Consider the following 25,996-nt stretch of genomic DNA (forward strand, 5'->3'; position numbering starts at 1 on the left):
CTAGTACACACAATGATAATATTGGATGAAAATATGCATTCGGAGCTTCGTTAGTACAGTTTGAGAGCCAATCACAACAGTTCATGCACAAATATCCAAGGAGACAAGCATGAAAATTTGTAGAAAAAAAAATATGACCAAAACCACGTATGCTTGAAAATGAAACAATAAATTACAAATACAACACATTACACATCACCCCTGAAGTTGTTTTCTGTCTTACGAGAATTTTTGTCACTTAGGGCACTTTCACACTGAGGTGTCAGCGGTAAAGAGCCACTATTTTTAGCGGCGCTTTACAGTCGTTTTAGCTACGCTTTTCGGACATTAGCAGGCACTTTTAACCCCCGCTAGTGACCAAAAAAGGGTTAAAAGCGCTTAGCCGAGGCTGCCCATTTATTTCAATGGGCAGGGGCGCTTTAGGAGTGGTGTATACACTGCTTCTAAAGCGCCTCAAAAGATGCTGCTTGCTGTTAGGGCTTTCACACTGGAAGTGACAGGAGAGGCACTATAGGGCTTGTAAAGGGCCTCAGTGTGAAAGTATCTTTAAAGTGACTGTAAACCCTTATGTTGTGTACACACATTGGTGTGCGCAGCCTATTGCATTAGGGTGTGCACCCCAGAACACAAACACACGTTTGTATATCAGCAGAGCAAAGATTGGTGTCAGTAGCTTTTTTTATTGTTATAATTTTAATAGTTTTTTACAATTTTTTTAAAATTACTTTTACAATATTATTTTTTATGTTTCTTTTTTTTCTATTTTTTTTTTCTTTTAAGGAGCCCCGTTATGGGGCGTTGGTGCAATATCAAGGATCTAAACAGAACCCTTGAAGTCTCACTTTTGAGACAGAGAAAGGACAGAGATTCCCTGGTCCCTTTCTCTGCAGCCTGCGCTAAACATAGTTTACTATGCTTCAATTAAGAATGAAGACAGAAGTGATCAGTACAGATCACTCACTGTGTTCATTCAGAAAAGGAAGAGGCCAGTTAATTAAATATTTACCAGCTCTTTTCCCGCTCCTGAGAGGAGAGGAGGGAAGGTGGCAGCACTGCAGGGGGGAGACAGAAAGCAGGGGGAATCAGCACAGCAAGGGGTGATTAGGGTGTGCCCAGGCACACCCAGCACACACTGTGCGCACGCCTATGCGTACACATGATCGGACTTCGCGTCGGATAGGACGACTTTTCCGACGGGATTCCGCTCAAGTTTGCCTTGCATACACACGGTCACGCAAAAGTTCGCTGAACTTACGACCATCAAGAACGCGGTGGCGTACAACACTATGAGAAAATGAAGTTCAATGCTTCCGAGCATGCGTAGAAATTTTGTGCGTCAGAGTTGCCACAGACGATCGCATTTTCGGATAGGAACTTTTGCTGACCGAAAAATTGAGAGCATGCTCTCAATCTTTTGCTGGCTGGAATTCGGTCAGCAAAAGTCTGATGGAGCATACACACGGTCACATTTTCTGACGAAAAACTCTCGTCGGTCTTTTACGGGCCGAAATTCCGATCGTGTGTACGCGGCATTACAAACCACTTTTCACTACAGGTAAGCCTATAATAAGGCTTACTTGTAGCTACCCTGGATATCTCCTAAACCTGCACGGTCTAGGAGATATCCCCTGTATCAGCTTCATCGGCACATGCGTACTGAAGCAACAGCTCATTCGTGCAGTTGCTTCAGTTGATGTGCCGTTACCAGCGCCTCCCGCGTGGGAATGACGCCATCGTGGCTCCAGGCAATCACAGAGCCAGAGCCAGTTTTTTAAGACTAAGGAGAGGGAGGGGGGGGGGGGGGGGGGGGGAGAGGATTTCCAGTAAGGAAAGGACTGCTCTGGGCTTCAACAAAATGGCAGCCTCCATGAACCGGAAACAGGAGCAATCCTTGGAGGCAACACACTAGTTTGGTAGCATAATAATTAATATTAAATGTATGTTCTTTTGTTAAAGGACATTAATTATCAAACTGCTATGGGTAAAGTTCTGTTTTAAAACTGCATGAAAGGAGATGGTGCTGCACTAGACATTGGGCACTCTTAGGTAAGCTAAAACTTGACAGGTTCTCTTTAATGTTAACACATTAAAATCTATAAAATGCAAACAAGCATTTCTCAACCATGTCAGCACTGCAGTTTTGGCAGTAAACACTCGAACCAGCACTATATAAAATCAATTTAAACAAAGTTATCTGGCTTTGTAGTAAAAATAAATAGAGACAAGCTGCAGAGATAATGTATAATCAGTGTCAGCAGGGACATTGGCAGTATGGCAAGTACAATAGGTATGTAGCGAGTTGTTAAAAGGTTCGGAAAACAGGATGTTGGACTGAGACAGAAAAATTCCACAGAGACCGCGGTGAAAATAGAAGACGGAAAAGTTCCAGCCGCCTACTGTAAACAAATCCGACACAAATCGGCCTTTACTGAATAAGGTGCCTAGACTAGAGCTAGACTAATGTGGGAAATAAAGCTACCCACAGCAATCCGATTTCATTTTCCCCTACTTTATAGCTCAAGAAAAACTGCAGCGAACAAAAAAAAAAAATCCTTAAACGATTGCAATTCATGCTTGGCGTTTCTTATTTTACGGAGAGCTGAAGCAACGCTTCAGGTGATAGTCCCCCCGCAGAGAGACTCTCGTGCAGCATCGCTGGATCAAGATGGGGCTCAGGTAAATAGAAGGGGGGCTGCTGCATACAGAATGTTTTTTTTCTTCATGCATAGAATGCATTAAAGCGTTTGTAAAGTCTCATTTTTTTATTATTAAAAATAACAAACATGTTATACTTACCTGCTCTGTGCAGTGGATTTGCACAGAGCATCTCGGATCCTCCTCTTCTCGGGTCCCTCTTTGGCTCTCTTGGCCCCTCCCTCCTGTTGGGTGCCCCCACAGCAAGCAGCTGGTTATGGGGGCACCTGAGCCAAGTCACATTCAGACACGGAGCAGTTGCAGCCCGGCCCACCCCCTTTCTATTCTCATTGGCTGACTGACTTTGACAGCAGCGGGAGCCAATGGCACCGCACTGCTGTTTCTGCCAATGAGGAGGGGAGTCCCAGACGGCCAGGACATTCCAACAACATTTTGGGTTGCGGCTTCACTTCCAGGTTCCCTACTGCGCGAGTCGCGCTGCGCGTTCTCAATGGTCCCCGCTATCTCCTGGGACCTGTGTCTTTCCCAGGAGACAGCGGGGGAGTGCGGGAGGGGGCGCGACTCCCGCGGGAGTCTTTTCCCGGAAGTGGGTGCAGATACTTGTATTATACAGGTATCTGCACCCCCCTCCCCCCTGAAAGGTGCCAATTGTGACACCGGAGGGGGGGAGGAATCCGATGAGCGGAAGTTCCACTTTTGGGTGGAACTCCGCTTTAAGGTAAAAAACCTTCTGTGCTACATGTGTCCGTCCCCCCTCACCCTCCTTATACTTACCCGAGTCTGATTCGGATCCACCAATGTGCATGAGGGCAGTGGCTCTCCCAGCTCTGTCCCTCCTCATTGCAGATTGATAGCGGCGGGAGCCATTGGCTCCTGCTGCTGTCAATCAAATTTTGTGACAAGGGAGTGTGGGGTGGGGCTGAACTGCCCTGTGTCAATGGATGGCTTGGGAGAGATCCTGCATGATTGCCCCCATAGGAGGCTGCTTCCTATGAGGGCACTTGGGGGGGGGGGGATCAGGGCTGCTCTGTGCAAAACCATTGCACAGAGCAGGCAAGTATAATATATATTTTAAAGGAAGAAAAAAAAAAGGGAACCTTTAAATGTTACTTTAACCACTTCCCTACCCGCCTATAGTCGAATGACGTCCACAGCGTTGCTCGGGACCCGGTGCATGTGCCCGGCGGCCGCAATGTCCGCCGGGCACCCGTGATTGCCCGTTAACCGGGCCGGACCGTGGATCTGTGTGTGTAAACACACAGATCCACGTCCTGTCAGTTCAGAGGAGAGCGATCTGTGTTCCCAGAACAGCGGAACACTGATCGGTCTCCTCCCCTTGTGCGTCCCCTGACCCTACAGTTAGAAGCATTCCCTAGGGAACACATTTAACCCCTCCCCGCCCCCTAGTGGTTAACCCCTTCACTGCCTGTCACATTTACACAGTAATCAATGCAATTTTATAGCATTGATCACTGTATAAATGTGAATGGTCCCAAAAATGTGTCAAAAGTGTCCGACGAGTCCGCCATAATGTCGCAGTCACGAAAAAAAATTCGCTGATCGCCGCTATTACTAGTAAAAAAAATAAATAATTTTTTTTTTAAAAATGCCATAAATCTATCCAATATTTTATAGACGCTATAACTTTTGCGCAAACCAATCAATATACACTTATTGCGATTTTTTTTACCAAAAATATGTAGAAGAATACGTATCGGCCTAAACTGAGGAAAACATTTTTTTTTTTTTTTTTACAAATTGGGATATTTATTATAGCAAAAAGTAAAAAATATTGTGTTTTTTCAAAATTGTCGCTCTTCTTTTGTTTATAGCGCAAAAAATAAAAATCGCAGAGGTGATCAAATACCACCAAAAGAAAGCTCTATTTGTGGGGAAAAAAGGACGTCAATTTTGTTTGGGTACAACGTCGCACGACTGCGCAATTGTCGTTTAAAATGCAACAGCACTGAAAACTAAAAATTGGTCTGGGAAGGAAGGGGGTGAAAATGCCGGTATTGAACCGGTTAAATAAAGGCTGATGCGATAACAGAGGTTTGTAGATGAAAGGATGGGGAGAGGATATTACAGAATAATCAAACTGCATGGTGTATAATGGCTGTATGAGATCCTGACCACACAAAAGCAGCATAATGCTGCAGACAGGCTTCATCTTCTGTTACAGGCCCAGTCACCAAGCAATCACACAATCATATAGTACAAGGAAGGAGCAAAACTTAAAGAAGCCTAAAAGGAATAACCCAATCCCCTGCCACAAGGCTTTGTTATACTTACAGCCAAGTTGCACCAAGTCTCGTGAAACCGTAACCGGCACTGAAATTAAATAAAAAGAAAAGGCTGTGCAAGTGCTGATATGCTAGCAACAACTTGAAATATTCGATCATAAAACTTTTTTACACAGCTCCTTTATTTACAGATTCACAACCTACACCTCAGCACCCTCACCATCGGTTTACAATTTCAGGGTTGAAAGCAGGACAAGAGGACACTATATTGCAAAATTCTCATCAGAACTGGGAGTCTTCCATCTTAGATCCTTGCTAATTAGCAGTTTGACGGAGGTTCTGTGACCAGCAGAAGACTTGGAAGTGGCTGGCTTTTTCCTAATGTGACATCTCCGGCCTCATCTGCCCACCGATCTGTGATGGCTTATCGATGTTCAAGATATGGGAAAGATCTATTTGACATGCACGTCATACGCCTGTCACTTAAAGTTTACACAGGATGTTTGCCCTTATTTTCCAACCTACGCTACAAAACTGACAGCTACAGAGTGTAATCGGTTACTGCAGGCAACTCATTATTCTATACAAGTTCAGCTTTGAGAAATCAGCCATATTGTGGAATGACAGCACTTTGAATTTCTAAGTAGAAAACTATAACTCTAGTCAAAACCTGTTTTTAAACCCAAAACTTTTTTGGGGGGGGCAGAAAGTGAAGGGTCTCCATATCTGTCAGGTTTTTATGGTTGTTCATTTTTATCATTATCTTAACTTACAGTTGTGCTCATAAGTTTGCATACCCTGGCAGAATTTATGATTTCTTGGCCATTTTTCAGAGAATATGAATGATAACACAAAAACTTTTCTTTCACTCATGGTTAGTGTTTGGCTGAAGCCATTTATTATCAATCAACTGTGTTTACTCTTTTTAAATCATGACGACAACAGAAACTACCCAAATGACCCTGATCAAAAGTTTACATACCCTGGTGATTTTGGCCTGATAACATACACACACGTTGACACAAAAGTGGTTTGAATGGCTACTAAAGGTAACCATCCTCACCTGTGATCTGTTTGCTTGTAATTAGTGTGTGTGTAAAAGGTTGATGAGTTTCTGGACTCCTGACAGACCTTTGCATCTTCCATCCAGTGCTGCACTGAAGTTTCTGGATTCTCAGTCATGGGGAAAGCAAAAGAATTGTCAAAAGATCTGTGGGAAAAGGTAGTTGAACTGTATAAAACAGGAAAGAGATATAAAAAGATATCCAAGCTAGTAGAGGCGAACTATAAAGGTATTGTCACGATGGTACCTAGTTCCGATACGGATAGCCAAAATCCACCCAGATGCATCGCCTCTCTGTTTCAGGAGGTGTGGTCAAGAGGGCACAATGCTCCACACCTGGTGGACATGTCCGAAAGTCAAGAGATTTTGGATAAGAATGGTTTATTCGGTGACTGAAGTGAACATACCTAAAAATGTTAAGACAGCCTTATTTTCTGACCTTTCGAGCGAACTACCCAGGCACCTCAGATCCCTTATCTTTTTTATCCTCCTAGCAGCTAAGATAACTATAGCGCGAGCATGGAAAACCCCCCTGATAAATTTGGCATTAGTTAAAAACAAAATTTCTTGGATCATGATAAATGAAAAATTAACTAGTATTCTTCGCGACCAACAAGATAGATTTGAAAGGGTTTGGAACCCTTGGATTAAATATCTTCAGTCACCGTGAGGGGCGAGGGGGGGAGGGGTCAGCAGCCTGGAGAGTGGAGATCGTTTGCACATTCTACTTCTCCTTTTCTTTTTTTTCCTTTTCTTTTATTTCTACATACAAACTTTTACTTTGTCCCCATAGTTGGGTTCCCACACGCCTGACAGCGGGCTCTACAGTATATTAAACCTAGAGTATACTTAAAACCTAGGTTTTCTGTTATAACTCCAAGTTGGGAAACTGAATTACATCACATGATAGTCCCTCTACAGGAAATTTCACTATACTATCTTCTAGATGTGTTATGCTCCTCATCAACCATCAGTTTGTTTATGGATAGGAATGGATAGGGTGGGGACCTTAGTTCTACTACAGTTATATAATGAGACATTCATGCTAATTTGAGATTCACTATTGTAACATTACTGTTGACACAAAACTTGTATCAATGTGAACCTTGTTATCTGTTAAAACTTGATTTCAATAAAAACATTGAAAGAGAAAAAGATATCCAAGGAATTGAGAATGCCAATCAGCAGTGTTCAATCTCTAACCAAGAAGTGGAAAAATGAGGGGTTCTGTCGAAAACAAACCACGGTCAGGTAGACCAACAAAAATTTCAGCCACAACTGCCAGGAAAATTGTGCGGGATGCAAAGAAAACCCACAAATAACTTCAGGTGACATACAAGACTCTCTGAAAACATGTGGTATGGCTGTTTCAAGATGCACAATAAGGAGGCACTTGAAGAAAGATGGACTGCATGGTCGAGTCACTAGAAGAAAGCCATTACTATGCAAATGCCACAAAGTTTCCCGTTTACAATATGCCAAACAGCACAAGCCACAAACCTTCTGGCACAAAGTCATTTGGAGTTATAAGACTAAAATTTTGCTTTTTGGCCACAACCATAAACACTACATTTGGAGAGGAGTCAACAAAACCTATGATGACAGGTACACCATTCCTACTGTGAAACACGGAGGTGGATCGCTGATGTTTTGGGGATGTGTGAGCTACAAAGGCACAGGAAATTTGGTCAAAATTAATGGCAAGATGAATGCAGTATGTTATCATAAAATACTGGAGGAACATTTGCATTCATCAGCCAGGAAGCTGTGCATGGGATGTACTTGGACATTCCAACATGACAATGAACCAAAACACAAGGCCAAGTCGACCTGTGATTGGCTACAGCAGAATAAAGTGAAGGTTCTGGAGTGGCCATCTCAGATGGAATCTCCTGACCTCAATATCATTGAGCCACTCTGGGGAGATCTCAAACCTGCAGCTCATGCAAGACAGCCCAAGAATTTACAGGAACTGGAGGCTTTTTGCCAAAAGGAATGGGCAGCTTTACCATCTGAGATACACAAATACCACAAAAGACTTCAAGCTGTCATTGATTTTAAAGGGGGCAATACACAGTATTAAGAACTGAGGTATGTAAACTTTTGATCAGGGTCATTTGGGTAGTTTCTGTTGTCATTATGGTTTAAAAAGAGTAAACACAGTTGACTGATAATAAATGGCTTCAGCCAAACACTAACCATCAGTGAAATAAATCTTTTTGCGTTATCATTCATATTCTCTGAAAAAATGGCCAAAAAAAAAAAAAATCATAAATTGTGCCAGGGTATGTAAACTTATGAGCACAACTGTACTTGTATACAAATCTTTATTTAAAGCAAAACTAAAACTTTTCCTTTAAATCAACTAAATCCATGCTAAGTGCATCAACACAAAAGGAGTGCAAAGTCTTGGATTGTTTTGTTTCTAAAGTAGCCAAAGTAAAAAAGCCTGCCTCCTGCTAGCAGCTGCAGAGTGGGACCCTTGTTCTTTGTGTGCAAGCAGAGGTTTAACATGTCTCCTGCTTGGTCAGAGCCAGAGATCACCAATCAGCAGGGAGTGGGAGTTTTTGCTGCTTGCTGAGCTATAGATCTGACTCAATAAGGGGGTGTGCTAAAACTCTGCAATAAGGCTTGTTGTTTCCACACACAGAGTAAGGGTTAGAACCTGCAGCTGCTGGCAGAGGGCAGGCTATTTTACTTAGGCTGTGGCCATTTCTAGAAAAAACTATGCATACCTTTTGTTTTGTTTTTTAAACGGAAGGTTTAACAGGACTTGAAAAATCATTAAAGTGATCATAAACTCTTTATATATTTTTTAAACCACTTCCCACTGTGAGGCCGCCATATGACATCCTGGGCTTTAAGTGGAGATATCTGAATGATGCCCGATATCTTTTTTTTTTCAGCATAGGAACGTTACACCCCCCCACCCCCACCCCTGCTTCTCCCAGCGAGCTAAAGAATGAATCCGCTGCCGGTTTACCATAGAGCTGAACATGGACCAGATGGTTCCCGGCCATCTCTATGACCCACAGAAGCCAGAAGCGACGTCACAATGTCACTTCCGGTGCTGTCAGATGTAAACACTGTTTTTTTTTTTTTTTTTTAGCTGGGAAGCTTGAGATTGTTTTTTTGTTTTTATCTCAGGCTTTCCAGCATAGGAGGAGAGATATGGGGACTTATAGACCCTGGCTCTCTTTATAAACAGGACCTGCCATGCCCTATTCCTATTACAAGGATGTTTACAATCCTTGTAATAGGGATATAAAAAAAAAAAAAAAAAAAAAAAAAAAAAAAAAAAAAAAGGAAAAAAAAAAAAAAAAAGGAAAAGTGTAAAAATAATAAATAAATAGAAAGCGCCCCCATCCTCTCGTGCTCGCACGTAGGAGAACACATACGTAGGTCGTGCCCACATATGTAAACAGCGTTCAAACCACACATATGAGTTATTGCCGCGAATGTTAGAGCGAGAGCAATAATTCTAGTGGAAGACCTGCTCTGTAACTCTAAAACTGGTAACCTGCAAAATTTTTTAAAGCGCAGCCTATGAATATTTTTAAGTCCTGAAGTTTGCCACCATTCCACGAGTGTGTGCAATTTTAAAGTGTGACATGTTCAGCATCTATTTCCTTGGCATAACACCATCTTTCAGATTAAACAAAAAAATTGGCTAACGTAAAAAAAAAAAACAAAAAAAAAAAAAAAAGGAAATCCTACTCTTCTCGGGTCCCCCAGCAGCGTTCCTGGCTCCTCCAGCCTCACCAAGTGCCCACCATAGCAAGTCGCCAAGTGCCCACCATAGCAAGTCACTTGCTATGGGGGCACTCCTGCAGGCTTGCTCCCGAACTCCACCCTGTCCATTGACACACAGAGTGTGGCTTGGCCCCCCGCCTCCACTCCCTCCTCACTGGCTGTGATCGACAGCAGTGGGAGCCAATGGCTCGTTTTGCTGTCTCTGAGCTAATAAGGGGTGAGAGAAACGGGACAGCCATTGCTCTCATGCACATTGCTGGATCTAGAGTGCACTCAGGCAAGTATAAGGGAGAATACATTAAGGGTAAAAAAAACCTTCAGTCTATAAAACCACTTTAAATAAAAAGAAATAACATTCAGTTTTCACAAATGCTAAACTTTCTAATTGCATTAAATTTCAGGGAGGAAGGTGGTGTCCTTCCTTGGACTTGCCCCTGAGTGTTGAGGCAGATTAGGGGACTATTTTTTATCTTATGTGTGAAATTGAAAAAAAAAAAAAAAAAAAAAAAAAAAAAATTATAAAACAGAGCCCTAATTGTTAAGAGTTATCTTTCAGGATTGGTTTCAGCATTAGGGAAAAATGACACCCCCACCCAGGTACACACATCAAGCGAATCCAGTCTTGTCCAGTCTCCCAAGACAAGGCCCTGGCTTGGTGTTTAGCCGCAAGCTTTTCTTTGCTTGCCTTCCGGTAAGCGTGCATTTCTCATGGTGATCTACACTCAATGGTGATGGAAGATTGCACTATTTTACTATAATCACTCAGTTGACTATTTTGGACTTTTATGTGGAATTAAATTTTTCATTTAAGCTTTATTTTCACTTTTCGTTACTCTGTTGTCGTATATATTTTTTTTCACTTATTTTCCCATTTGGGTTGTCACTTGCAAACCTTAATCTTGTTTACTCATTGTAACCATATTTGTGTTCATACTCAATTTTTTTAGCACTGGTTTATCACCAAGTTTTTTCATTGTTTTAGCACAGCTATTTTTTCCTATCTGATGTTATATGTATGTATTCCATATATTAGTTGCTGCTTTGTTTTAGCTTTTTTTTTTAAATTTAGTTTAGAAGCGCTGTATTTCTTCCTTTTTTCCACTATTGCAGCTGCCTCCCTCATTATGCACCATAGCACATGCGCAGTGCGCTCTAGTTTGCCCCAACGCCTCCTTGGATGAATGACATAAGTATCCCAAAAGGCTCTGGGCAGCTGGAGACATTGTATGGCGTTTTAAGAAAAAACATTTTATATATGCAATTTTATGAGAGAGGAGCAATATTCTTCATAGAAGAAAAAGAAAAGGGAGTGAAAGTCTGCATTAAGGGTTACAAGTCTCAATGCTACTGTTGATATGTCTATAAAAAGGTACATGCACAGGAGCCATCAACTTGATCCTAATTTTACTATGTACCAAGATGAGCATCCAACCAGTGAAGCACAAACTGCAAACATTTGGTAGGTCAGTGACAGCCAGTTGAGTTGCACCATTAAAAACATGTTCGCAATTGAAGGTTAAGTGTTTTTGTGGGACAATAAATGTTAGGGACAGGCCATGGGTAAAGTACTAAATTTAAAAGGGAAATGTAAGTTCGAACTCCATGCTAAAACCCCTGCATTCAAATGCAGGGCCACAAGTTCAGACACCTAAAAGTAATGTAGCAGTAAGGGCTTGTCTGCACTAGCAGTTGCGGGACACGGTAAAACAACAAGGTTTAGTTAGCCATGTTTTACTGCCCCCCCAACTAAGCAGGTAGGAGAATACACACACATGGCAGGAATTATACCCCCCGTCGTGTTTGATGGGTACTACCACCCACCATTCCAGCGATTTGGGCCACAGTGCAACTGCCCTGCAACCATGTGAAATGCATGCTGTTACACCACAGGCAGTGAGGAGGCAACATATATCACCCCCTCACCGTCTGTCAATCGCCTCTGAAAAGGATTGCTTTCCAGAGGAGCAGCAGTCTTTGCCCCTAGTAATAATGAGCCCTAAACTGGGAATCAGTCATTATAAAGAGCAAAAAGAGTATAAAAAAAGGAGAAAAGCCCATAACCAATATGATACCAGCTTAATCTTTTCTAAAGCAAATTTGAAATTGTAAAATTTTGATTGGCTGGCATGGTCATCCATTACCATTAGATCATTCATTCACTGTAACACAATTTCAAGGAGAGACAGGAATCTTTACAATTAATAACCCATTTTTGCTTTAAAGACTGAGATATGTCTAACCATATCCTATAAATGGGACAAAAATAGCAATTGTGGACTAGGGCATCGTTCATCCATGCCCATCATATAAACGTAACCTGACAAGTCAATCTTACCCTCGATATTCAGCTCAAAGCAGATGTGGCAAAATGACAGGGTCTCGATGTCCGTGCCCAGCTTGCAGATACTGCACACATTGTCGTCATTCAAGTCAATGTTCACAAACTGCTCCTCTTCAGCCATGGTGCCCCTGAGACAAAGAGAAAGTTTATTAGCAGAGAGCTTCTGAGGGGAAAGGATAAAGGTCTAGGCAAACACAGCTGTTTGGGCCCCCAACAACACCCAACAAAGTTCAATTCGTATAAAACTTTTGTCTCGTCTGGCAGAACACGTTTAGTCATCCTAGTAGATGTAGAAGGACAAAACTCAGAAAGACTAAATTCTCAGGCTATGTGTGTTCTTTTATCTAAGTGAAAGTGACTGCACTGCCAGTCACTTTCACTTTTCCTTTATACGGCAGTCTGATCTGCAGAAGATTTTGATAGCCATGGTGATGGCCAAAATTGTAAGAGATACTAAATGCTAAAGGCAAACACCAAACAGAAGGAGCACCAGACCAAATGGTAAAAAGGTGTTCAAAACTCTTTAATGATTCACACACACAAAAAAAAAAAAAAAACCACACACACACACACACACCACTATTCCTCCCACTTGGGCACCGTTCCTGCCGCTGGCACCAACCGTGGGGCACCGTCGTGCCTATTCCTGCTGGCACCAACCACGGGGCAGCGTTCCTATTCCCGCTGGCACCAACCACGGGGCAGCGTTCCTATTCCCGCTGGCACCAACCACGGGGCACCGTTCCTGATCTTCCACTTCTACTGACCAGTCCAGCCCCAATAAAAAGACTGAAGGACAGTCTTTACAACATTTGGAAACCCCTGATCTAGTGCAAGGAAGCAGAAAGTGAGCAAGATACAGCCCTAGTGGTTGGGGCTTAACCTAAAGCTTGGGGAAGTTACCCTATAAAAGCAATCTGGCAAAAAATAAACTGCTGAAGGTTTAACGTGCATAGGAGGCGCACACGCGTTCAGCCACCTTCCAAACCTTGCTGTAACAGCTGAACACCGAACCATTCTGACAGGAAAAGCTCCAGCACTTATGGTATTATCAAAGCTGCTCTGCCCCTTCCTGGATCCTGTTCATTTCTACTGGCCAGCGAGGCAACCCATCATTGTGGGGGCAGAATGAGGTAGCAAGTGCCAACACTAATCAAAATGTTGCAGGTTACCTGTCAGAACAGCCATAAATCCGGGCCATAAATGCCGGATTTGGGAGGTTGCTTCAGTATTCAGAAAGAATATTAAACCAGCATATCCAAAGGCTATAAGATTGTCTTCAAGCAGCTTGGACTAGGACTGTAGCCCAGAGTTGAACAAATCCCAGGTGCCAGGTCGCAATGGCGACTAAAACTTGGGTCCTGGGCTTTTGTCAGCCCATTCACTGTTGGCACCAGGTGCAGAGATGCACAATTCCAGCCACCCGATGCCCGGGACATGTAGTTCCGGGTGGTGGACAGCTTACTTGTCGGATGGAAGCATTCGGGTGGCAGCTCTGCTGCCCCCATTATTCCACAAACCCTGCGTGTGCCCCCCAGCTATGTATGCCAGCCTCAGCTTGCCCATCTGCGGGCCGGGGACCAGCATAGCAGGTGCCGCCAATTAAAGGGAAGGGAGGAGAGCGGACACCTCTACTCTCCTCCCCCTCTTGTTGCCCCACGGAAGTGATGTGTATGACGCCACTTCCGGGTCCCTGTTGATAGTTTCCTTGGCCATCAAGGCCGGGAAAGCATGTAATGCAGTGCAATGTGCATTGCATTACATTCAGTGAAGCACACGGGAGACAAGCAGGGTAGTTCAGACCCTGCATGTCTCATTAAAAAGAACCTGTCACCAAACAAATCATCACATATGCCTGAAAAGGTTGATTACGATACGCATTACATATATCTGTGCACACTGGAATGAGAACAATAATTCTACCACCAGACCTCCTTCGGAACGCTAAACTGATGACCTAAAGGGGGCTTTTAAAACATCACCTATGGAGAATATCGGGTACTAAAATTTGTCACCATTTCATGGGTGCAAACAAATTTAAGGTTTGTCATGGTGCAACCTTGGCTTTTATATTTTACCAAACAATTGGGTAACTTATTGTGCTTTTTACCTTTGCGGTAATATCGTGTGACATAAAAATTTGGAACTACCTCTATTTTATTCTCTAGGGTGTCATAGGGCTACATAAGTAAAGGGTTTTTGCCATTGAAAATAAAGCTTTGTTAGTTTAAAAAAAAAAAAATATGGCTCCTAACTTTTTCAGCTAGCTCTTAAATTCAAAACAAATTTGTCAAGCCCTGGTGTAGCCAATCTCAATAGACCTACAAGGGAAAAACTGACCCTAGATTGAAATAGTAGACCAAGAGCTAAACTTTCAAAGAGATAGCAGCTGAACTCAAAAGGTCAAGGGACAGGAGTTATTGGATTACACCAGCCATCACTTCTGAGTGACAAACTTACTGGTACGGTCACCAGATAAAAATAAAAGGAAAGGAGACCTAAAAAAGAAAACAAACATAGCCATCTAAGCTGCAATATAATAAATGTTTGCTTTTGTGTTTAATACGGCTTAAAGCCGTATTAAACACAATATGGCTTTAAGCACCAAGGGGGAGGGGCTGTATGTGACGGCGCGCTGCGGGGAACACACAGCTATTGAAATGAAAGCTGTGATGTTCCCGGTGCTCCAATCAACCAGGCGGTGGCGGCTCTCCTCTCTCTTCCCCAATGGGGGACACAGGCTGGCTGCACCTGACGGGCACTGGTGAGGCTGCATTGATCTCCTGCACCATGTCCCCAGTCTCTGACCATCTCCTGTACCATGTCCCCAGTCTCTGACCATCTCCTGTACCATGTCCGCAGTCTCTGACCATCTCCTGTACCATGTCCGCAGTCTCTGACCATCTCCTGTACCATGTCCGCAGTCTCTGACCATCTCCTGTACCATGTCCGCAGTCTCTGACCATCTCCTGTACCATGTCCGCAGTCTCTGACCATCTCCTGTACCATGTCCGCAGTCTCTGACCATCTCCTGTACCATGTCCCCAGTCTCTGACCATCTCCTGTACCATGTCCCCAGTCTGTGACTATCTCCTGTATCATGTCGCCAGTCTCTGACCATCTCCTGTGCCATGTCCCCAGTCTCTGACCATCTCCTGTACCATGTCCCCAGTCTGACCATCTCCTGTACCATGTCCCCAGTCTCTGACCATCTCCTGTACCATGTCCCCAGTCTCTGACCATCTCCTGTACCATGTCCCCAGTCTCTGACCATCTCCTGTACCATGTCCCCAGTCTCTGACCATCTCCTGTGCCATGTCCCCAGTCTCTGACCATCTCCTGTATAAAAAATATTTTTAAAAACAAATAGTCACTATCGGTATCGGTGCTGTTTCGGTTTTCGGCCTAGTGTATTTTTCAGTATCGGTTTCGGTACCAAAAAACCCATTCGGTGCATCCCTAGAGGTATTACTGTAATTAGCTTCGAGAAGCTTAAAAAAAAATGCTAGTGTGCATGGAGCCTAAAAGGAAGACAATGGAGGTCATCATTTAAAAGAAAAAACAAAAAAGAAAAAGAAAAAGTGCTTAAATGCTTCTGGGAGAATGTCCTTTGGACAGAGTAGACAAAACAGAAGGTCTTTGGCAAGTCACAGATGAAAAAAACAATAATCTTTGGAAGAAAAGAACAAATGTACCACCTACTGTGAAACATGGAAGAAACTCGGTTATGTTTTGGGGCCGTTCTGCAGTGTCTGGAATGGTACCAACAAAACTGTCCAGGGTGTGTGTGTATAAAATCTTGTTTAAAACTGTAGGTCACTAGAATTTACTAAGCTTTTTTTTTTTTGTATTTACACAGTTGTACTGAAGTGATAACTGATGGCAACAGCTGCACATATTCCAATGTTCACGTAAAAAAGGGCCTGCGATCAAAGCCATGGTATATAATTTGCAAGCCAGGCTAGAGTTCAAACGGCTTGTTGTAGAAATAATCAAGCGGAAAATGCTAGCAGTACTGAACAGCCTCTAACACTTTAATAACAATGAACCGTGTCCCAAAGGCCGGGGGTCACCGGCATTATTGATGGCTGAACACAGAGAGATCCAGTGGGTTGTGGGGTGTGTTGCGGGGCTGTGTGGTGTGTTGTGGGGTGTGTTGTTGGGCGAGTTGCGGGGCTGTGTGGACACACAAGTCAGCACAGAACATCATGATTCTCGGATTAATGCTCCATGCGTGACAAACACACTTACAGCTCAGAACTAATCGTTTTGTTTTGAATATTCAGTGCGTGTTCTCCATTGACTCAGACTCGTGATGTAACAGTGTACAGAGCAGATGACAAACACTGTTTGGGAGTCGTCTAATTAAAATTCCTCATTATGAAAGCAATTAGCACATACTAAAGTATTTTCTGTGATATGTTACACCACACTGCTACAACAAATGGACAGCATGTGTAAAAGGAATCCCATCTGGGGGGGATGACACACAACAACAACAACAAAGCCTGCCTCATTATAGGAGGGAGACACACACGGTGTCATAGGATGCTTCCATTGTGCTCCTGCCACCAGGAACTACTGCCAGGACCCCCACAACAAATACCTCGGACTCCTGTCTCCCACCAGGCCAAATCCATACCAAGCAGCATGCCTAAAGCCTGGTACATACTATTTTTATTTTTTCAACAAAAAACTCAAACAGTCAGTGCTGGTTGGAGCCGATGTACTAACTATTCAATGTTAGTACAGCAATCTCCTCCACTGAGCTGTTGTGTCCCCCCCCACACACCCGAACACTCCGATCAGTGGTCTCCGCCTTTGGTTGACAGCGCTGATCGGGAGTCAGTCGGCTGCTGGTTTTCCAGCATGCTCGTCTGACAATAGCTGGCTGTTTGGCCGACTTCTGTCGGACCAGGCGGGATATACTCACGGGCCAAACATTGTCCATTTTTGTTTAGCAGCTCAGTATCGGTCGGCACTCAGCCCATGTGTACAGGGCTTAAAGTGATTGTAAAGTCTCATTTTTATTTTCCCAATAAGAATAACAAACATGTTACACTTCCTTGCACTATGCAGTTGTTTTTTGCACAGAGCAGCCCCGATCCTCCTCTCCTCGGGTCCCTCTTCAACTCTCCTGGCCCCTCCCTCACTTTGAGCACCCCCACAGCAAGCAGCTTGCTATGGGGGGCATTCGAGCCGAGCTGCAGACCTGTGTATCCATTCAGACATGGAGCTGCTGTTTGGCGCCGCCCCCTCTCTCTCCTCATTGGCTAACAGACTTTTATTAACAACAGCGGGAGCAAATGGCGCTGCTACTGTGTGTCAGCCAAGCAGGAGGGGAGTCCCGGACAGCCGAGGGACTCGTGGACAATGCTGATAGAGATGGGGCTCAGGTAAGTATTAGGGGGGGCTGCTGCACACAGAAGACTTTATCTAAATGCATTCTATGATTCTATGATAAGAAAACCTTCTGACTTTACAATCACTTTATATCTGGCCCTTAACGGGACAAATTTCTCTTATTCCGCTCCGCAGGCTGAATGAAAGAAATCCATCAGTTCCTCATCTATTTTTATTATTATAATACAGGATTTATATAGCTCCAACAGTATGCAAAGCACTTTACAATATAAAAGAGGGAGACAATACAGCAACAATACAATTCAATACAAGAGGGTTGGGAGGGCCCTGCTCCTGGGAGCTTACAATCTAATAGGGAGGGGCTGGTGGAATAAAAGGTAATAACTGTGGAGGATGAACTCCTGGGAGAATAAAGAAGATTCGGTTAATAGTTGAAGGCAGGATAGGCTTCCCTGAAGAGATGAGTTTTTAGGGATCACCTAAATGTGGACAGATTGGGGTAGGGAGTTCCAGAGGATAAGAGAGGCTTTTGAAAAGTCCTGAATACAACCATGAGAGGAGGAGAAAAGGGAGCTAAAGAGCAAGCGTCACTCTTGGGAGGATCAGAGAGGACAGTTTGGATGATATTTGAAGATTGGCGATGTCGCTCGGAGCAGAGTTATAAATAGGTTTGTATGTTATTGTTAGTTTTAAATTGTATTCGTTGATCAATGGGAAGCCAGTGGAGGGATTGGCAGAGAGGGGTGGCGGGCACTGTACGGTTGGTAAAATAGAGGAGTCTGGCAGCAGCATTCATGATGGACTGGAGTGGGAATAACCCACAAAAAGGGAAGCCTATGAGGAGGGAAGTCAAAATAATCAAGGCAAGAGATAACAAGGGAGTGAAGAAGTTGCTTAGTGGTTTCAATTGTTAAGAAGGGGTGTATTTTGGAAATGTTAGAGGTGCAGTCTGCGAGATTTGGACAGTGGTTGGATATGGGGCTGAAAGGACAGGTCAGAGTCCAGGATTACACCTAGTAGCCTGGCATGAGGGGAAGGAATATTGATCTTGATGGGGAAATCAGGGGAGGGGGGACCGGTGTCTTGCCGAGAAAGTTCCCTCGGCGGATAAGTTCCCCCCCTGTACTGCGCAGGCGCAGCGCCTGCGCAGTACGAACTACCGTCAGCCGCCGGAGATAGCCGAAGCTCAAACTTTTCAATCAGCTGTACATGGCGCCTGCGCCCTAGGTCCAGGTTCCTTCCCCACCATCCAAGTGGACCTAGAGGGGGAATCAAAAAGAGCTGAGCGAAGCGAGGCCGTGCCCGAAGCGTGGCGAGCGAAGCGAGCCCGCGAGGGGCCCTCTTACAGGCGCCATGTACAGTTGATTTTCAGCTATTCACCTTCGGCTATTTCCGCCGGAGGGGGGTCCTTATCCGCCGAGCGGAACTTTCTCTGCAGAACACCGGCAGTAGGGAATCTAGGCATGGATAGAGGAAGGTGGGCTGCTGGCCATTGTATTCATCATTGCTGAATACCTGATCAGTGCCTGCATCGGATTGGATGCAAGTGTTGTACGACAATTTTCAGATTAGCCATTTCGACAAAAAGGTCAATTGAAAAATCTACTTTTGTTGAGCTAAGGGGGTACAACGGGGCCATCCACAGCTTCAATTTTGGCTGATTCAGCAGGAAGCGGAGTGGCTAAGGAGAGCACAAAAATGAAAATTTTACGGGTAAATATGAGCAACAGGCAGAAAAAAAATTATTCCAAAGAAATGTTATTACTTTTTTTTTTTTAACTGAATCTTATGCTTTATTCTCACGAGGTGGATCTGCTTCCACGGAGTCCGCCAGCTCAGCGGGAGATCTCTCCGTTGATCTCCGCTGAGCCGGCGGATGACAGGTCCCTCTCTGCTCACTGAGCAGGGAGGGGCTTGTCGAGCGCCGCTGGTTGCTATGGAGAGATCGGACGAAAACGTACAGCATGTCCGTTTTCATCAGATCTCACACGATCCGATAGGGACGGATGCGAACGTAGGGCCATCCGTCTGATTTTAGCGGATCGGACCGCGACGGATGTCAGCGTGACATCCGTCGCTCCATAGACTGGCATGGAGCGCCCGTTCAGGTCCGCCGACAAAACTGACAGGTGGACCTGAACGATCCAACAGTGTGAAAGGGGCCTAACTCTAGGCTACTGACCTTGTTCTGTAGAGAAGAAAATTGCAATACCGACCCACTGTTTCCACGTTTGTGTGTTGAAGTGCGTTTCAATACATTGGGGGAGATTTACTGAAACATTCAGTGTTGTGCAGCTGTGTTTGGTAACCAATCAGCTTCTAACTTTAGCTTGTTCAGTTAAGCTTTGACAATATAACCTGGAAACTGATTGGTTTCTATATAGAGCTGCACCAGATTTCGCTCCAGTTTTAGTGAATCAACCCCACTCAAAATAAAATGGGCAGCAACACACCTCAGCACATGAAAAAAAGTAGGAGTGTGTGTAATATAATATATATATATATATATATATATATATATATATATATATGCATGTTCAGTTCTGACAGGTGGAAGGGACCGATCCAGTGTCTCTGAAAACCAAAAACTAAAATCCATCTTTTCCCCTAGTAACAGCAGCAGTGTACACAAAAACACAGGCTAGGCACACAATTACCCCTTTGATCACCCTAGATGTTTAACTCCTTCCCAGCCAGTGTCATTAATACAGTGACAGTGTATATTTTTAGCACGGATCACTGTATTACCGTCAAAAGTGACAGTTAGTGTCCGATAGTCCAGCGCAATATTGCAGTCCCACTATAAGTCACCCATCGTCGCATTAGTATAAAAAAAAAAAAAATTAAAATAAAAATTCCATAAAAATATCCCATATAGTTTGTAGACACTATAACTGTCACGTAAACAAATACGCTTATTGGGTTTTTGTTTTTTTGTTTTTTACCAAATACACATTGGCCTAAATTTATGAAGAGATTTTTTTTTTTTAAAGTTTTTATTTTAAATTTTAATTTATTATTTTATTTATTTTTATAGTTGAACTATATGGACTTATGCCTTTTTTCAACCTGACTAACTATTGGATGTGTTTTATAGAAGAATGTAAAAATAGTTATTTTTTTTCCCAAAACGGTCTTGTCTTTTTTGTTTATAACGCAAAAAATAAAATCAAAACACAGAGGTGATCAACAACCACCAAAAGGAAGCTCTATTTGTGGGGGGCGACAATTTTTATTTGGGTACAGTGTGGCAATTGTCAAGTAAAGTAACGCAGGATGGGGGTAAATCTTCCGGAGGTCAAGTGGTTAAGGTGGGGTGTTGGGATGCCATTAAAAATGAATATAACCACAACACACCGACATACTGTGTAGGGGGGGCTTTTAAAAATGGTAAAAATATTGTCTCTTGAAACAGAACTGGCCTAGAGAGATTTTTTTCCCAGTTTCTCAGGGTTTTACCATTTTGTTTTATAAAATGAACTCTGTTTATATAAACTCTAATAAATCCCTGTATGTCTGGAAAACATCCATTACACTCTCTGCAATCTTTTGTGTCCCAAAACACATAATCAGGAAGCCACACACTGTCCATTGTGAAAAGCTTTGTTAGAAAAGGTAGCATGAGGCAGCCCTGGGGGGTACAGGGGAAGAATGGAGCTCTGGACACTTACAATAAAAACATCCTGAAAAATGGAAAAATAGACATTAGGCTTTCCTTGGTCACATTTGTACAGGATCTGAGGAAAGGGATTTTTTTTTACAGCATATTATAGGCTAACCTATATCTACACATTTGCCCGCAGGGTGAAACTCATTTTTTTAACTCCAAAAAAAAGGAGAGTTCAAACAGAATTGGTGCCCATTTAGGAGCCTTAGATCACCAAAGCTGCAAAGCACTTCTCCAGAATTATTTTCACTGCTACAACAACCAAGTGAAGCCAAGATTTGACTATCAAGGAAAGCTGCTGGGATAGTAGAATACACAGAGCTATGAACTCCCTATACAACAGTGCTGATTGGTTCATATGTGTCACATGATGCAAGTCACATGCTCCTCCTTACCCAAACAACAAGGTACATCCCCCTTTTAAAGCAGACCTTTAGGGCTCTTTCACACGGGGCGGATCAGTGATGATCCGCCCCGTGAACACCCGCTTGCTCAGCGGGGATCGCTCCGCCGATCCCCGCTGAGCAGGAAGATGACAGGTCCATCGCTGCACACTGTGCAGCGACGGACCTGTCAGAGCGCCGCTCTCCCCTATGGGGGATCGGATGATGACGGACCGTAGTGTCCGTCGTCACCCGATCCGATAACGTATGGAAAAGTAGGGTTTTCCTCCGTTACACTTTTCGGATCGGAGCGGGTCGGATGTCAGCGGACATGTCACCGCTGACATCCGCCGCTCCATAGGGATACATGTATGTCCGTTTTTTCATCCGAAAACGGAAGGATGAAAAACGGACATACGGATCCCTCGTGTGAAAGAGGCCTTAGTCGTTTTTTTTCATCTTTCCATCTATTAAATCTTCTGCCCTTGTTGTTGTTTTAACTTTGAATAGTAAAACATTTTTTTTTCTTCCAGTAAATAACTTATACAGCCCACTTCCTCTTTCTTGTCTGATAAAAAGCCTAGGCTTATGACATCATGCCCAGCTCTATCTCTGTGAGAGTTTGCCAGAAAGGGAGGGGGGTGAGTCATAAGAGGACCAATGAGTGCTGCAGAGGTGGAGGAGGTGTGCCTCTGTGTAAATCCAGGAAGTGAACAGGCAGCAGCTTCAGCTGCCCACAGTTAAAATGGCTGCAGCCAGACTTAGTGGAGGGAGATTTAGGCAGCATACAGTATTAGGCAAGTACAGAATCATGCAAAGTGGTTGGAGGGAAGCTTCAGAATGGCAAAGATGTTTTTACTACAAATTATGTGAGCAGACTTCAGTTCCTCCAAGTTCTTTCTCACATGGGTGGTAAAACAGGTCGCTGAAACCCCCCCCACCCCCGACCACCTAGAAAAAAGCACCCTGAGGTGCAAAATTGGCTCCTGAAGGCCTGACAGTGGCTGCTTAGCCAACCTCTGAAAAGCAATCCACTGAATCGCTTTTCAGAGACTGTACAAGTGTGAAATTTTAACACTTATGCCCCGTACACACGGTCAGATTTTCCGATGGAAAATGTGTGATAAAACCTTGTTGTTGGAAATTCTGACCGTGTGTGGGCTCCATCACACATTTTCCATCGGATTTTCCGACACACAAAGTTTGAGAGCAGGATATAAAATTTTCCAACAACAAAACCCGTTGTCGGAATTTCCGATCGTGTGTACACAAATCCGACGGACAAAGTGCCACGCATGCTCAGAATAAATAAAGAGATGAAAGCTATTGGCTACTGCCCCGTTTATAGTCCCGACGTACGTGTTTTACGTCACCGCGTTTAGAACGATCGGATTTTCCGACAACTTTGTGTGACCGTGTGTATGCAAGACAAGTTTGAGCCAACATCCGTCGGAAAAAATCCTAGGATTTTGTTGTCGGAATGTCCGAACAAAGTCCGACCGTGTGTACGGGGCATTAGGCCTTATGCCTTGTACACACGATCGGACATTGATCGGACATTCCGACAACAAAATCCTAGGATTTTTTCCGACCGATGTTGGCTCAAACTTGTCTTGCATACACATGGTCACACAAAGTTGTCGGAAAATCCGATCGTTCTAAATGCGGTGACGTAAAACACGTACGTTGGGACTATAAACGGGGCAGTGGCCAATAGCTTTCATCTCTTTATTTATTCTGAGCATGCGTGGCACTTTGTCCGCCGGATTTGTGTACACACAATCGGAATTTCCGACAACGGATTTTGTTGTCGGAAAATTTTATAGCCTGCTCTCAAACTTTGTGTGTCGGAAATTCCGATGGAAAATGTGTGATGGAGAATACACACGGTCGGAATTTCCGACAACAAGGTCCTATCACACATTTTCCGATGGAAAATCCGACCGTGTGTACAGGGCATAACTCATATGGATATGTACATTTTTCAGAAGGTCACGCAGGTTCCAGATTCCATTTAGATAAGTTTAGATGCGTTTATGTCAGTTGCGTTTAGTCCGTTGCATTTACCTGCATTTACGTGTCTACATGTGGTAAAAACGCACAATCTGTACGGCCACAAGCCTGCTCTCGCTCTCTCCTCACTGGATTCAGTGACAGCTATTGGCTCCTGCCGCCAATAAAATCCAGTGATGAGGGAGTGAAGGGGCAGGGCCAAGCTGCGCCGTGTATGTTAACAGATTCACACAGTGCGGCTTGAGATCAAGCCCCACATGAGTGCCCCCATAGCAAACAGTTTGCTATGGGGGCAGGAGGAAGTCAGGAGGAGCCAGAAGTGCCAGAGAGACCCCAGAAGAGGATTGGGGCTGCTCTGTGCAAAATTATTGTACAGAGCAGATAACTATGACATGTTTATGTTATTAAAAATGGGAAAAAAAAACACCCTTTGCAATCACAGGAAAGTGATTGTAAAGGCTCGTTCAGAAAACAAAACAAAAAAAACAAAACAAACAAAACAGAAAAAACACAAACATGTTATACTTACCTCCTCTGTGCAGATGCCACAGTGTCAACACCAATCATGAAGTTTAAATAAAAAAAAAAAGTACCAAACTCTTCGCACTCAGCTGTGCGGGTGTGATAATGAATAACAAAGAAAAGTTACATAGTGAGTACAAGTATGAACAGGTTTGGGTGCTGCACACAGAAAGCCAAGATGCTGACAACAGTAATGGGGCGTACACACGGTCGGACTTTTCAGCTACAAAAGTCCGACAGCCTGTCCGACAGACTTTCGACGGACTTGCGGCGGACTTTCTAACGAACAGACTTGCCTACACACGATCACACAAAAGTCCGTCGAATTCTTACGTGATGACGTACACCGGACTAAAATAAGGAAGTTGATAGCCAGTAGCCAATAGCTGCCCTAGCGTGGGTTTTTGTCCGTCAGACTAGCATACAGACGAGCGGATTTTTCGACCGGACTCGAGTCCGTCGGAAAGATTTGAAGCATGTTTCAAATCTAAAGTCCGTCGGATTTGAGGCTGAAAAAGTCCGTTGAAAGTCCGGAGAAGCCCACACACGATCGGATTACCAGCCAGCTTTAGTCCGTCAGCGTCCGTTGGACTTTTGTAGACGAAAAGTCCGACCGTGTGTACGCGGCATTAGAAAACTCTTGTAGAAAGCATTGCTTGGTCAACACCCAAAACAATGGGACATGACCCTTTGTGTGCTGCAGGGTACATGCATTGCCCGTTATCCTAACAATGTACTGGGGTGCCAATTTTAATGTAAGGGCACTGCGGATTCTGTGCTACTGAGTGTTGCGGAACAGCAAGGCAACAGTATGAATGAGGCCTACTCTTTTACAACTAAATATGATTTTAAACAAGAGTTTGGTAATGCTTTAGGTTTATTAGGATGTAGTGTAGAAGGACCAGGACCACTGAATTATTACCTTAAAGCAGATCTTCACTCTCCATCATTTTTCTTCTACTCCCCTATCCTCTCACAATGGATATTCAATTTTTTTATTACCTTTTCTGGGGAACACTACCCGCACCTCACAGCCTCATGCCTAGGTGAGAAGGACGTACTCGGATACTCATCACACATCTCAGGAGGCTTTGAGGCACTCTACAGTATATATAAGCCATGATGTCAGGGGGCTGCCTGGTTCTTGCAGCTGGCCCCTTCGTGACACCAGGGCACCAGCTGCAGGAACCCAGAAGGCACAGCCAACTCCCGATGGCATCAGAAAAAAAGTTGGCAGTGTAGGACCAATTATGCAGAAGTGAAGCAGTGGATCCCTACAGAACACCGCTGGATTTGCCAAGAACGTGATATTGTTTATTTGTGGATAATTCGTATAGATAAAAAAAAAAAAAAAAAAGAAGGAGGAGGGGGAGAAAAAAAATACATAAGGGGGGAGTGAAGCTCCTTTTTAAAGTAACCTGTGAAGTAAGCTTTGATCCCACACAGAGGCCAGTTTAGATGCCCTCAGGCCATGTTTCTTGCCTCTCCCCACCGTGTCAGCACATACATTATTAGCATTACAACTACTCTGGCAGCACACATGATGAATGGCCATAACAAAAGGAATGCCGGAGTACAAATGTACACAACAAAAACAACTAAACTATATATTAGTAATACTAAAATAAAATGTGTTTTAGAGGTAAAATAACGGTCAAATCTGACCCACGCTGCAGGTGATCTACAATATGTAACATCAGACTCATAATTGTAACTGTGACAGTTACAGTAAAGCAGTACATATTATAAGACAAACTTCTACAAGATCTACAGATCATCTGGTCACACTGAAAGCAGAAAAAGTTGCTTTAATTGCTAGTGATCTTAGTTATTCGACACTGCAGTACATATCGTACCTTATCATTAGGGAGGAGCGTAATTGAGGGTTTCCATTTACTGAAATTTCATGGTTTGCAAATTTGGGAAAAAAAGTGTTTGAGTCTGTGTGTCTGTCTGTGTGTCTGTCTGTGTGTCTGTCTGTCTGTGTGTCTG

The 25,996-nt window shown here is 43.7% G+C and overlaps 1 protein-coding gene across 1 annotated transcript in view; it reads right to left on the reverse strand.

The window, feature by feature from the left end:
* Window positions 1–25,996, reverse strand: part of LG02H21orf91 (linkage group 02 C21orf91 homolog) — a gene marked incomplete in the record, with an annotated part of 67,900 nt that overhangs the window by 38,483 nt on the left and 3,421 nt on the right. The window contains 1 exon segment of the mRNA XM_073617068.1: window positions 12,050–12,183. Coding sequence (XP_073473169.1) covers window positions 12,050–12,176 — 127 coding nt within the window.

The sequence above is a fragment of the Aquarana catesbeiana genome, linkage group LG02, assembly GCF_042186555.1.
Source record: "Aquarana catesbeiana isolate 2022-GZ linkage group LG02, ASM4218655v1, whole genome shotgun sequence".
Lineage (NCBI taxonomy): Eukaryota > Metazoa > Chordata > Amphibia > Anura > Ranidae > Aquarana > Aquarana catesbeiana.